The sequence below is a fragment of the Hypanus sabinus genome, unplaced genomic scaffold (genome assembly GCF_030144855.1).
Source record: "Hypanus sabinus isolate sHypSab1 unplaced genomic scaffold, sHypSab1.hap1 scaffold_547, whole genome shotgun sequence".
Classification (NCBI taxonomy): Eukaryota; Metazoa; Chordata; class Chondrichthyes; order Myliobatiformes; family Dasyatidae; genus Hypanus; species Hypanus sabinus.
Genome location: NW_026781408.1, coordinates 92,237 through 106,819, shown reverse-complemented (window position 1 = coordinate 106,819; position 14,583 = coordinate 92,237). Strand labels below are relative to the sequence as shown.

Here is a 14,583-nt window from a genome sequence, read left to right as displayed (position 1 = left end):
GACAGAACAATTAGCCATCATATGACCAGCTTTCTTACAATAGTAACAAGCAAGACCAGAATATTTCTCTTTCAACTGCTTCCCTTCATCCTTACACTTGTCACTAGTTCCAGCTATAATTTCGCGTTTACCCTGGTGACCCCTGCTACTCTTTTGGAAGCTCTTATTCTGGGTAAACTTAACCTTATGAGTTAAAGCAAACTCATCTGCTAATCTAGCAGACTCCTGCAAAGTGGCAGCATCCTTTTCATCTAAATATGTTTTTATGTCATCAGGGACACACTTTTTGAATTCTTCAATTAAAACTAACTCTTTCAAGCTATTAAAATCATCATATATTTATCATCATCATATATATCATCATATATGTGCACCAGCGATCAAAACACACAGACTTCTCATAAGCAAATTACATATGTCCGGTTCACAGATTTCCACAAATTTCTAAACTTTTGCCTGTATGATTCTGGGACCAACTCGTAAGCTTTGAGCACAGCCTGTTTCACTATGTCACAATCAGCTGCTTCATCAACTGTCAAAGCAGAATAGGCTTGCTGAGCCTCCCCCTTTGTAAGAGAACCAACCCTCTTTTGGCCACTTTAAATTCTAAGCAACCTTCTCAAAATGCTGTAAGTATTTATCAACCTCTTTCTGATCAAATGGAGGTACCAATTTAATTTCCTGACTGGCCTCAAACTCATCACCAGAGTCTAACGCTAGACCCCTTTGCTGCAACCACTGTATCTTTTCCAGCTCGAATAGCCTCTGTCTTTCTGCTTCCTCTCTGTTTTTCTGCCTCCTCTCTGATTTTCTGCCTCTCTTGCCTCAAATTGCCTCTGCCTTTCCGCAGCCTCCATCTTTAATTTTTCTAACTTGTCCTGGAGCTCAAGCTCACTAGGTTTACTTCCAGGAAACACGTCCAACTCCTCCACTTTAAACACACCCTCAGATACATAATGTTCAGCTATTACCCTCTGCATCTGTTCCCTCCTCATTGTCAATTTCAACATAGCAAGTTTTAACCTTCTAGCAAGACTCAACAACTCAATCCATCTGGCATCCTCTAATGCCTCAGAGGTTCCTGCTTCCAAACAATAATCAGCATCCGCTGCTGATTTTCTACACACAAATATATCAAAAGGGACTTCCCCAATGAAATCGATAATTAATGACTACGCCCCCATAGCTGTTCATATCCCAGATGCAGGCCCCAATTTTGTTATGAATCGTAAAGCTTTAGAAACGAATCAGCACCAATAGACTACACCTGGAACAACACACACAAAATACTGGTGGAACACAGCAGGCCAGGCAGCATCTATAAGGAGAAGCATAGTCGACGTTTCAGGCCGAGACCCTTCATCAGGACTGCCTGAGACTGCCTGACAAAGGGTCTCGGCCTGAAACGTTGACAGTGCTTCTCCTTATAGATGCTCCCTGGCCTGCTGTGCTCCACCAGCATTTTGTGTGTGTTTGACTTCCAAGCATCTGCAGATTTCCTCGTGGAGACTACACCAGGAGTCTGTTTTTGATCTTAAAACTATCTTTATTAGAATCGACTTATAATATAGTAACTTAAGCAAGATAAACAAAAGTTAACAGTGTTATGTGTATATATGTGTGTAAATATAAATCCAAAACTATTGAGCTTGGGGAGAACAAGGCTTGGAGTCTTGAGATGGTAAAGTATGAAAGTTCAGTTCAACCACAGAATAGGTGATGAGAGAGATATATGTAATCCAGGGTAAATGTCGAGAGAAGGCAATTATGTCGAATTCCACAGGTTCCATGGTGGTAAAACAAGAGAACAGTCACTGTAGATATTATCTGTCATCCTTCCAAATCCACATACTAATTATCACCCAAAGTGACTTGTCACAAGGCGTATCGTCTTCAAGTGAATTACCACACCACACCCAGGCAAGGGTTAACACATCGGTGGTCTTCACATGATACCCCAAATCAGATCCACTCCTATGGATCAAACAAGGTGACAACCACACATTCGGTGTACGATGAATCGATAATTAACCCATACTTGCGGGCATAGGAAAATTCCAAACAGTGACCCTTGGCACCTATTTCCCTTGTATCGATCTTTCCATTTTTCCTCCTTCATCTCCGTCTGACTCTGAGTGTCTGTGTCCTCAGTTAAAACTGAACAAGCTGTGAGTGATGTAAACAAGCTGCAAGTCAGACTGATTCACCTTCTTAATCTCTCTCTCTTAAAATGACAGTCCACAGCAAACAAAACCTAGGGATTCATAACAACTGACTGGTGTGCCAGTAGTTGGAATGACTGAGTGAATCCTATCCCACATTCTCAGCAGGTAAATGGCTCCTCTCCAGTGTGAACTCGCTGATGTCTCTGTAGTGTGGAAGAGTGAGTGAATCTCTTCCCACATTCTGAGCAGGTGAATGGCCTCTCTCAAGTGTGAGCTCGCTGATGTTCCAGCAATCTGGATGAGTTATTGAATCTCTTCCCACAGACTAAGCAGATGAACGGCTTCTCCCCAGTGTGAACTCGCTGATGTTCCAGTAATCTGGATGACTCAGTGAATCTCTTCCCACAGACTAAGCAGATGAACGGCTTCTCCCCAGTGTGAACTGACTGGTGTCTCTGCAGGGAGCGTGAGTGACTGAACCTCTTCCCACATTCTGAGCAGGGGAATGGCTTCTCTCCAGTGTGAACTCGCTGATGATTCTGCAGGTCGGATGAGCGAGTGAATCTCTTCCCACATTCTGAGCAGGGGAACGGCATCTCCCCAGTGTGAACTCGCTGGTGTTCCAGAAGGTGGGATGACAGAGTGAACCGTTTCCCACATTCTGTGCAATTGAACGGCTTTTCACCGGTGTGAACACTCTCATGTCTCAGTAGGTAGGATGACTGAGTGAATCCCTTCCCACATTCTGAGCAGGTGAACGGCTTCTCCCCAGTGTGAGCTCGCTGGTGTCTTTGTAGGGCGGATGACTGAGTGAATCTCTTCCCACATTCTGAGCAGATGAATGGCCTCTCTCCAGTGTGAACTCGCTGATGACTCCGTAGGTTGGATGACTGAGTGAATCCCTTCCCACATTCTGAGCAGGTGAACGGCTTCACCCCAGTGTGAATTCGCTGATGACTCTGTAGGTGGGATGACACAGTGAATCTCTTCCCACAGACTGAGCAGGTGAATGGCTTCTCCCCAGTGTGAACACGCTGGTGACTCCGTAGGTGGGATGACTGGGTGAATCCCTTCCCACAGACTGAGCAGTTGAATGGCTTCTCCCCCGTGTGAACTCGCTGATGTCTCTGTAGGCGGGATATCAGAGTGAATCCTTTTCCACAGTCTGAGCAGGTGAATGGCCTCTCCCCAGTGTGAACTGGCAGATGACTCTGTAGTTGGGATGACTGAGTGAATCTCTTCCCGCATTCTGAACAGGTGAACGGTTTCTGCCCAGTGTGAACTCGCTGATGTCTCAGTAGGCTGGATAACTCACTGAATCCTTTCCCACATTCTGAGCAGGTGAACGGCTTCTCCCCAGTGTGAACTCGCTGATGTCTCAGTAGGCTGGATAACTCACTGAATCCTTTCCCACATTCTGAGCAGGTGAATGGCTTCTCCCCAGTGTGAACTCGCTGATGTCTCAGTTGGCTGGATAAAGCACTGAATCCTTTCCCACATTCTGAGCAGGTGAATGGCTTCTCCCCAGTGTGAACTCGCTGATGACTCTGTAGGCTGGATGACCGAGTGAATCCCTTCGCACAGACTGAGCAGGTGAATGGCTTCTCCCCAGAGTGAACTCGCTGATGTACCAGTAGGTTGGATAACTCACTGAATCCTTTCCCACATTCTGAGCAGGTGAATGGCTTCTCCCCAGTGTGAACTCGCTGATGACTCTGTAGGTTGGATGACTGAGTGAATCCCTTCGCACAGACTGAGCAGGTGAATGGCTTCTCCCCAGAGTGAACTCGCTGATGTACCAGTAGGTTGGATAACTCACTGAATCCTTTCCCACATTCTGAGCAGGTGAATGGCTTCTCCCCAGTGTGAACTCGCTGATGTACCAGTAGGTTGGATGACCGAGTGAATCTCTTCCCACAGACTGAGCAGGTGAAGCGCCTCTCTCCAGTGTGAACTCGCTGGGGACTCCGTAGGTTGGATGACTGAGTGAATCTCTTCTCACATTCTGAACAGGTGAACGGCCTCTCCCCAGTGTGAACTCGCTGGGGACTCCGTAGGTTGGATGACTGAGTGAATCCCTTCCCACAGACTGAACAGGTGAATGGCTTCTCCCTAGTGTGAACTCGCTGGTGAGCCATAAGGTCAAATGACTGAGTGAATCCTTTCCCAGAAATTCAGCAGATCACCAGCCTCTACCAGGTGTGGTGTGAACTGACTGGTGTGTCCACAGGTCCAACTGAATCCTTTCTCACACACAGAACAGATGAATGGCCTTGCCCAGTGTGAACTTGCTGATGTACCTTCAATTGTGATAACTGAGTGAATCTATTCCCACTGTCTGAGCAGGTGAACAGCCTTTCTCCTGTGTAAGATGACTGGCTTGCTATTTGGTCAAATGATCAATTGAATCCCTCTCCACAGTCTGAGCAGGAAGGATAGTCGATTGAATCCCTCGCTCCACTTCTTAAATATCCAGACAGAGACAGCAAAACTGGCGTTTTCTGTTTGAGATCCCCGGCGACAAATTCCTTCTCGTTTTTAACCTGTGAAAACATTTACAAAATCCATCAATGGGTTTAGGACAACATTTCAGATGAGATTACTTGAGTTGCCATGGTTTGACTTGGTATCACACGGTTACAGTGAGGTTCAACCCAAGTTGGACAGAGAAATCATCTTCTGACTGGGCAGAGTGCTGGTATCTGGAATGACCATCAATTCCCTGAAGCTCTTCCTGTCTCTATAAGAATGGGGCATTTCTGCCGTCTCCAATCTGTGAACTGGCTCAGTTTGACTCTCTCCATTGGTATTATTCCCTGTTCCTGCTGAGCTACATGGGTGCCTGGCCCCACAGTAACTGAAACAGTCTCACGCAAATTGTCTTTGTGGATGTGCATCTGGGAATTCTTTTATGTATTATTAACTTAAAGTGCTACAGCTTTAACACCATATAAAAAAATTCCTGCTGAGATGACTGGTTGGTCCGCACAGCTGGTAAAAGGGGTTAGAGTGAATTTTTGTAATATTTCAAGTTCTTGTAGAAAAGTACAACACAGAAACAGGTCCTTTGGGCCATCTAGTCTTGTGCTGAACTATTTAAATTACCCCTCCCACACTCCTACAATCCAGGTACCTACACGAACTTCCTAAATGTTGAAATCGAGCTCGCGTGCACCACTTGTGCTGGCTGCTCATTCCAAACCTAGATGACCATCTGTGTGCAGAAGCTTCCCCTCATGTTCCCCTTAACATTTCACCTTTCACCCTTAACCCCTGGCCACTGGTTGAAGTCCTACCCAATCTCAGTGGAGAAAGCCAGCTTGCATTTACACTATCTATGCCCCTCTACCACAATCAAATCTCACCTCAATCTTCTACATTCCAAAGAATAAAGTCCTGACCTGTTCAATCTTTCCTTATAACCCAAGTCCTCCAAACTTGACAACAGCCTTGTGAATTTTATCTGAAATCTTTGAATCTCTTTTAAATCTTTCCTGTCAGTAGGTGACCAAAACATCACACAATACTCCAAATTAGGCCTCTTTTACAAGTCAACATAATATCCATCTATTGTCAGGATTTGGTTCACGAAAGCCAATGGGCTAAAATCTTTCTTTCCGTCACTATCTAACTGTGATACCACTTTCAGTGAATTAAGGACTTGTATTCCCAGGTCCCTTTCTTCTACAACACTCCTCCGTGCCCGACCAGTCACTGTGAAAGACCTCCCTTGGTAGGTCAAACCAAAGTGCAACAGCTCACACTGGTCTGAATTAAATTCCATTTTCCATTTCTCAAACCATTTTCCCAGGGGGTCCAGATTGCACTGCAAGCCATGATAGTCTTCCTCGCTGTCCACTACACCACCAGTCTTGGTGGTCATAAATCTGCTAATCCAGTTAACCACACTATCATCCAGATTACTGATATAGATGACAAACCACAACAGATCTAGCACTGATCCCTGTGGCAACCACTAGTCACAGGCCTCCAGTCAGAGAGGCAACCATCTGCTACCACACTCTGGCTTCTGCCAAAGACAGTGTCTCATCCAATTTACTATCTCATCTAGAATGCTGAGTGACTGAACCTTCTTGACCAACCTCCCATATGAGACTTTGTCAAGTGCCTTGCTAACATCCATGTAGACAACATCCACTGCCTTGTCTTCATCCACTATCCTGATAACTTCCTCGAGAGACTCTATAAGATTGGTTAGACATGACCTATCCTGCGCAAAGCCATGTTGCCTATTCTTAATCATTCCACATCTATCCAAATACTTATATTTCCGGTTCCTGGTCATACGTTCCAGTAACTTTCCCAATATTCACTACTAGTCACCACTCCGTGGGTTTGGAGATTTCCCTTGAATTTCATAGAATGATAGAAATCTATAGCACATTACAGACCCTTTGGCCCACAGTGCTGTGCCGACTATGTAACTTACTCTAGAAGCTGCCTGGAGTTTCCCTAGCGCATAGTCCTCTATGTTTCTGAGCTCCATGTAACTATCTAAGAGAGTGTGAAAAGTCCCTGTTGTATCCGCCTCGACAACCGCTGCTGGCAGTGCATTCGACACATCCAACACTCACTGTGTAAAAAACCTACCCCTGACATCCCCTCCGCATATATTTCCAAGCACCTTAAAACTATGCCCCCTCCTGTTAGCCATGTTAACGCTGGGAAAAAATCCTCTGGCTCTCCACACACTCAATGCCCCTCATCATCTTATACACCTAAAAAAGGCTCCAAACATAAACAAAGAAATTTTACATTGCTTTGAGGATTTGTTAGAAGTAAACAAAATTATGAGGGTATAGATAGGGTAAATGCAAGCAGCTTTTTCCACTGAGGTTGGGTGGGACGACAACCAGAGGTCATGGGTAAGTGGGGAAGGTGAAAATTTAACGGGAACATTTGGAAAAGTTCTTTGCTGAAATGGTCGTGAGAGTGCAGAATGAGATGTCAGCACTAGTGGTGAATATGAGCTCGATTTCACCATTAAGAGAAGTTTGACAGGTACCTGGATGGTAGGGGTACGGAGGGTGATGATCCCGGTGCAGGTAGTTGCATTAGAGAGATTAAATGTTTTTGGCATTGACTAGATGGGCCAAATAGCTTGTTTCTGTACTGAACTTCTCCATGTTTCTGTGACAGAGAAGCTGGCCAAACTTGTTTGGAAGGGAAAAGGTAGGAGTGACAATGGAGCAGCAATGGCTGGAGTTTCTGGGAGCAATTCGAGAGCTGAGTAATCGATACATCCCAAAGACGTGGAAGCATTGGAATGACAGCAGGGCACAACCGTGGATTAAATGAGAAACCAAAACCAACATAAAAGCAGAGGAGAGGGCAAACAAAAGAGCAAAAGACCATTAGGAAGCTTTTAGAATCCAAAAGAAGACAACTAAAGGAAAGTCAGATGAGTTCAGGAGTGGAATTATTAAATGGTTGTCATTAATGAGTTTTGGTTGCACCCAACAGTCCACGGCATTTAGAGGAACGAGATATCCAGGGCCTCAATATCTCTTGAAAACCAAGATTCCCTGCACTAGTTACCATTCAACTTTTATTTTGTCAGATACATACAAACTCTACACCCTTAAAATTTCACTTCTGAAGAACTCCCACTTACCAAGTTCTCCTTTGCTAAAAAACATCCTGTCCCAATCCACACTTGTCAAATCCTTGTAAATATCATAAAAATTGGCCTTTCTCCAATTTAGAATCTCAAGAGAGGTCCAGGCCTCTGCTTTTCTGTATTTACTTGGAATCTCATGATCAGTAGATACAAAGTGTTCCCATACACTAATTTCTGTCACTCGCCCTAGATCACTTCCCAATAGCTTATTGCACACTTCTACATCAGGAATTTTACATACTGATTAAGGTAGATTTGATAAGCTCTACCCCATCTAGTCTTTTTACAGCCTAGGATTCCAGTCAATAAATGGAAAGTTAAAATCACTCACTTTATCAACCTTTGTTTCTTGGCATAGTCCGCAATCTCTCTACAGATTTGTTCCTTGAAATCCCTCAGACTGTTGGGCGCAAGCAAGTCCAAGTAATGGCTACAATATCATAATTTCATGTCCTGAGGTCTGAATGACATCTGTTTGGTGTCAAAAATGAACCTTGCCCTCAATGTCACTGAAACAAAGGAGCTGGCTGCAGACTACAGGAGAAATGGAGACAGGCTGACCCAGGATCTGCGGTTGAGAGGGTGAACAGCTTTAAGTTCCCTGGCACACACAACACCGAGGATCTCACCTGGTCTGTACATACTGGCTGTGTGGTGAAAAAGGCACAACAGCACCACTTTCACCGCAGGCGGTTCAGGAAGTGTGGGACGGGGCCCCAAATACTAACAACTTTCCACAGGGGCACAATTGAGAGCATCCTGACTGGCTGCATCACTGCCTGGTATGGGTGCTGTACTTCACTCAGTTGCAGGACCCTGCAGAGAGTGGTGCGGACAGCCCAGCGCATATGTAGATGTGAACTTCTCACTATTCAGCACATTGACAAAAACAGGTGTGTAAAAAGGACCACTGTGTAAAAAGGATCATTGGGGACCAGAGCCACCCCAACCACAAACTGTTCCAGCTGCTACCATCTGGGAAACGGTAGCACAGCCTGAAAGCCCGGATCAACAGGCCCAGGGACAGCTTCTTCCACCAGGCCCTCTGATTGATTAATTCATGCTGATACAATTGTACTTTTATTTATCCTGACTGTCCTGTTGTACATACTATTTATTATAAACTATTAAAAAATTTAACATTGCACATTTAGACAGAGACATAACATAAAGATTTCTACAACTCATGTATGAAGAATGTAAGTAATAAAGTCAATTCGATTCAATTCACCCTCTCCACTCTCTGTTCTGTCATTCTGGCTCCGATCCTCCCTGCAACTTTAGTTTAACCACCCACCCCACAGGGGAGCACCAGCAAGCCTTGCCACTAGGATACTCATCCCTTTCTAGTTCTGTTCCACTAACTAACAAATCCCCTATCACCCCTTTGACTTTCCTCTGCCAGGTAATTCCCCCCAACAGTTTCTAAAGTGTCCACCTGTTGTTGTGTGGGATAGCAACAAGAGTACTCGGCGATGGCTATTTAACATTCTCCTTCCTGACTCTCACCCAGTTTCCTGTGTCCTGCACCCTGGGTACAACTCACCTCTCTGCTCGTCATACCTATCACACCCTCTGACGCTTGGATGATGCGGAATTCATCCATTTCCAGCTCCAACTCCTTAAAGTGCAGCTGGATATACGTGAGGACGTCAGGGACACTGGAGGTCTCCCCGCCTTCCCACCAATATCCCCTCTAATTTGTAATGACCAGTGTGTGCAAAAACCTTGTACTGTACAATTTTTACCCAGTGACAACAACATGTGCAAACTGAATTTTATATAGAGAGGTTTTCATTTCAACAGCGAGCAAATCACTGTCAGTAAGAACTTTAATCTCCTCTGGTTGAGTCTTGATCGAGTTCATCTGCACTCTCACACAACCTATGTAACAGGTTAATGAAGGATTTACTCGCCACAGCTTTTGCAAACCACCTATTTGTGATTTTCTTGCTAAATGATGCTTTCAATTTCAGATTTCCAAATATCACTCCACTTCTTCCCACTTGAAAATTCTACAGCAACAATACAGACGGTATTGTACATAAGTATTTCCCCTCAAGTCTCACCCAGGTGACTGACAGTGGAGAACTCAGTGATGGTAATGCCAAGGAATACTGCCTTTAAGGACAGTAGTCCATCTCCCTGGAGTCTGGCACATTTCTGATGTGAAAGCTACTTGTTGCCCGGGGCAAAGGTGTTTGATATCATTACGTAGCCAGACAGAATTGGTGGAAGCGTGTTCTCACTGGTAGAAAAATGCAGACCGAGAGGAGGTAGAACAAGCAACAGACACAAAATGCTGGAGGAACTCAGCAGGCCAGGCAGCATCTATGGAAAAGAGTACTAATGCTGAATTCCTCCAGCAATTTGTGTGTGTAGCTTGGATTTCCAGCACCTGCAGATTTCCTCTTTGTGATTGGAGGTAGATCAAAGATGATTTTCTCAACTGGTGATGTAAAAGATTTTAGAGCCATAGAATAGAACACTACAGCACAGTACAGGCCCTTCAGCCCTCCATGTTGTGCCAACCCATATAAACCTTAAAAAAAAGAACTAAACCCACACTACCCCGTAACCCTCCATTTTTCTTTCATCCATGTGCCTGTCCAAGAGGCTGTTAAATACCCCTAATGTTTTAGCCTCCACCATCACCCCTGGCAAGTCATTCCAGTCACTCACAACCCTCTGTGTAAAAAAAAAACTTACCCCTGATGTCTCCCCTGAACTTCCCTCCCTTAATTTTATACATATGCCCTCTGGTGTTTGCTGTTGGTGCCCTGGGAAACGGGTACTGACTATCCACCCTGTCTATGCCTCTCGTAATCTTTTAGCCCTCAATCAAGTTCTAGACCTTTCATATTATTTCACATTTCATAAAGATTGAAACAGAATAGGCTGAAACACACTGTTCAAAAGTGCTGGCGTTCAATCCACTTGGTGCATTGACTCATTACATTTTTTGGGTGTTTGTTTGTCAGAAACACATCCAACAGATTTCCCATCAGAAGTGCAGAAAAATTCTGGACCTGATTTCAAATGAACCACTGAGCACTCTGAAAAAAAGGTGCGGCAGAGGCCGATTTCTCCCTTGTGCTTTTATTTTCAGTGTGAACTATGTAACATTGATGGTGATTAATGATCATTACTTTCAGGCGACAGCCCTCCAAACATGTGACGAACCACAGTAAAACTTAGTGAACCTGCCATGGTTGGGTCTTGGGTGTCGGACCAGCAGATTTTCTGTATTATTAGATGTTCTCATATTAATATATCATACCTCACTTCCAAATCACTGTTTTTAGACATCACATTACAGAATGATGTGTTCCACATAACCTCCAAGTTTAAAAGAAGCTCAGAAAATAAGGTCAAAGTAAGTTTCAAAGGCATCTGGGAAACAGAAACGTGCGAGTTTAAAGGGAGCAGAGATACCTGACTGACCTGCTTGAGGTGTTGAGCTACCTAAAATGCATTCTTGAACATATAGTGTAGATTTAAAGCATTAATTGGATTTAAATTATTTCATTAAATTAACATTATCTTGGATCTCTTAATCCTAATTCACAAGTTTAACGTAGGATTAACCCTTCTGCATTTGGATAACTACAATCTTTGTTCTTTTCTTTTGAAAAATGCAGTCACATGATAACACTATTCAAACTTCAGACCAAAAGTCTTTTTTTTCCCCACTTCTATTTTTTCCCAGGAAAAAAATACTATAAACTTTTTGCTATTTAAAATTGGTAACATTTGTCAATTCATGCTGTTGTTTAAAATTAAATTGCTTAACTCCCTGAAGCAAACTTGTAAGTTCACGAGCTAATAAAGAATTGAACAAAGAGGATTGTATATTTTACACACAAAGCAGCATAATGTCAATGCTCCTACATCATAAATTGGGAGACGAATGTACACATCCCAACCTTATTAGGTATTTGTACTCAATTTTTCCCACAGATGGTGAACTGCTAATCTTGGCTGGTTCATCAGGCATAGCATGGAGTAGATTTGAAGGGAGGTGGGGTGGTTTGTGTATTTGCGGCAGTGCTGGGAGGAAAAATCAGCATGAATGATGAATGTCTTTAATGTCCCTTCCTATAAAATACTCTACAAATGTTTCACACTTATTTGACCTTGAGCTTTTTTTTTCAAACATTAATACACTTTAGTCAGGATTACTTAGAATTTCAACATCTCTTTTCCAGCGAAAATAATAAGTGGGAAGGGGTATAATTTAAAGATCCTATATATTCAATTTAATCTACCCCATTCTAATGAGATGTTTATTCAGTTATTCATGCTATTGACAAGGCTCCGAATAAACCAAATGAGGACCAATAGGTGTGGTCCATTCTTACAACCAGTTCAATGGCATAATTTTAAACTCACTTCTCCACGTCTTCACATTTAGGAGCAGAATCACAAGAAGAGGTGGCAAATGACCAGGGAAAGCTTCACACAGAATCACAGAACAATTTTATAAAATTATTGTTGGCATGAAAGGAGATCATCAACCAGAACTATCCTCTCAATTCCAATCCTTTTCTCTTGCTCTGCATCACTCAAAAATTCCCTCTCATTTCCTTTCCAATTCTATTTGAAAGTACCATCTTAGTCTTTGACAGTACTGTCCTGTGGATATCCAATAACTGTGCTCTGGAAGTCCAATCCACAGTAGAATATTTGCTAATCTACAATGCTAGCAATGCACCTCACCATACTTTATGTCCAGTAATTTAACCAAGATTCCGATTTTCTAATCACAGAAAAGACTAAGTATTGATTTAAAACAAAGGCTAAGGTTTAAACTTTCATCTTATGCTGGATCATCTAATGTTATACTGCTTTTCCATATATATAATATAGATAGATGGATAGATAGATAGCTAGATAGATAGATAGATAAATAAATAAATAAATAAATAAGGAATGACAGATAAGGTTGTGGCCTAAGGTAGAAGGAGTCAATTTTAGAAAATCTAGCACATCTATTTTTCAGCATAGTCCACTCCTACATTTACACACTTAGTCCAGCAGTCGTGTAACATACGAATCTTGGACCTCCAGAGAGTGTCCACAGATGGGTGATGTAAAAGATTTTGTTCCCTTTCTCCGAGTTCCTAATCCTTGCATTTAGATAGCTGGAGCTCAGCTCTGTCTGAGAGATCCATCGGTTCCCATTCCCTCATCAGCCGGAAGCTCCCCGGGGCCCGTGTACGGGTCGTGGGGCTGAGAGAGAGGGAAGAGGGCAGGACTGTCCCGGGGTTGCTGGTCACGGTCTCCGAAATTCAGAGGAATTATCCCGAAGTCGGTGTTTAAGATAAAAACACGGAGAATCGCTCTTACCTGCAACCGACATTTTCAAGGCCTCATGTGCTGCGCGCATGCGTGATACTCGGGGACGCCGTCAGCCTGACGCCTGCGCAGTTCATCAGCGCTTCAGTGCCTGATAAGAATTATTCTGGCAGGGCCTTTTGGGTAATACCGGTGCCATTAAACAGTTCTTGAAGCACCGATTCAATGTCCATATCTCATTTTTTTTTCGGGTATATAGAAAAAATCTGAAGCTTTTTTAACGCAGGAAGCGGCTCACATAAACAATGTATTCAATATCCACGTGTATCTAATGCCAATGTAAAATGTGGATATAAAACACAAGAGATTCTGCAGTGGCTGGACATACAGAGACGCGCACACACACAAAATGCTGGAGGAGCTCTGCAGTTCAGGTAGTAACTAAGCAGTGGAGTCCACAGTCTAGGCATGCTGAAGAGGCTCGGTCTAAAAGTTGTTTATTTATTCCTCTCCACAATTGCTGCCTAATCTTTTGATTTCCACCAGTATTTTGCAGAAACTAACAATCTTTTTTCCAAATTTTTCTGATTTTCCTTTTGTAGCCATATCCTGTTGGTCTGTTTCTTCCCTCTCCTCTTCCTCGTAAACTCCAGACCCATTCTCTCTCTGGAGCCGCAAAGCCTGACTCAGGCTGGCAACTCTTTGGTTTCCGACTCTGCTCCATCGAAGATTCACTCGCCAGTCTGCTGTCAGACTTTAGAGGTGCATTGTGTTACGAGACCGCAGGTTCGTTTACTGTGAGTGTCGCTTTAAGTGCCTGAGTGAGGCGGGTCTGTGACGTCACACAGGCGCTGCAGCAGAGACAGAGAGACAGAGGGGGGAGGAGAGGGAGAGGAAGAGAGGAAGAGTGAGAGAGACTTCAGCTTGTCACTGCTATGCCCAAAAGATTGGGTTGATCATCGGCATGCAGTGCACAACGGATGTGTGACTGTCACTTCGTATCATCCAGATGTGTGGATTTCCCTTACCTGGAATCGGGGTGTTCTGTGGTAACCACTTGAAGACGATATTCCTGTCACTGTCACCTGGTGATATTTCTAAGTGGATTTCGGAACTAATCGCCGGATACGATCTTCTGCGACTGTTATTTCGTTTATCCAGCGTGGAATGTGTGTGGAATTCTTCGTAATTGCCTTCTCTCTACATCTTCGTGTGGATTTACAAATCTCTCCTCTCACTCACTTATTCCGTGGATTACTGAACTTTTCCACTTTACCATCTTAAGACTTTAAGCATTGTTTCCCAATAGTTTGGAATACGTACAACACCGTTAATTGCTGTTTATTTCGTTCAATCTTTTAGATTTGGAGTAGATACTAATGAAGAGAGTAGTTTTAACATCGAAACCAGACTCCGTTAGTGATCTATTGCTGCTGGTACGTAAAAATTGCAACAACCCAGCTGTGAGTCAAAGTCCTT

At 43.5% G+C, this 14,583-nt stretch overlaps 1 protein-coding gene across 1 annotated transcript; it reads right to left on the bottom strand.

Annotated features, from left to right (window-relative positions):
• Positions 1-1,442: 1,442 nt before the first annotated feature.
• LOC132389358 (gastrula zinc finger protein XlCGF26.1-like) lies at positions 1,443-13,219 on the bottom strand. The gene is made up of 2 exons (XM_059961873.1): positions 13,156-13,219; positions 1,443-4,708 (listed from the first exon to the last, which is right to left on the bottom strand). Exon 2 carries the CDS (start codon positions 4,301-4,303, stop codon positions 2,429-2,431), a length of 1,875 nt encoding a protein of 624 aa, XP_059817856.1. The 5' UTR covers positions 4,304-4,708; positions 13,156-13,219; the 3' UTR covers positions 1,443-2,428.
• Between the last annotated feature and the right edge of the window lie 1,364 nt (positions 13,220-14,583).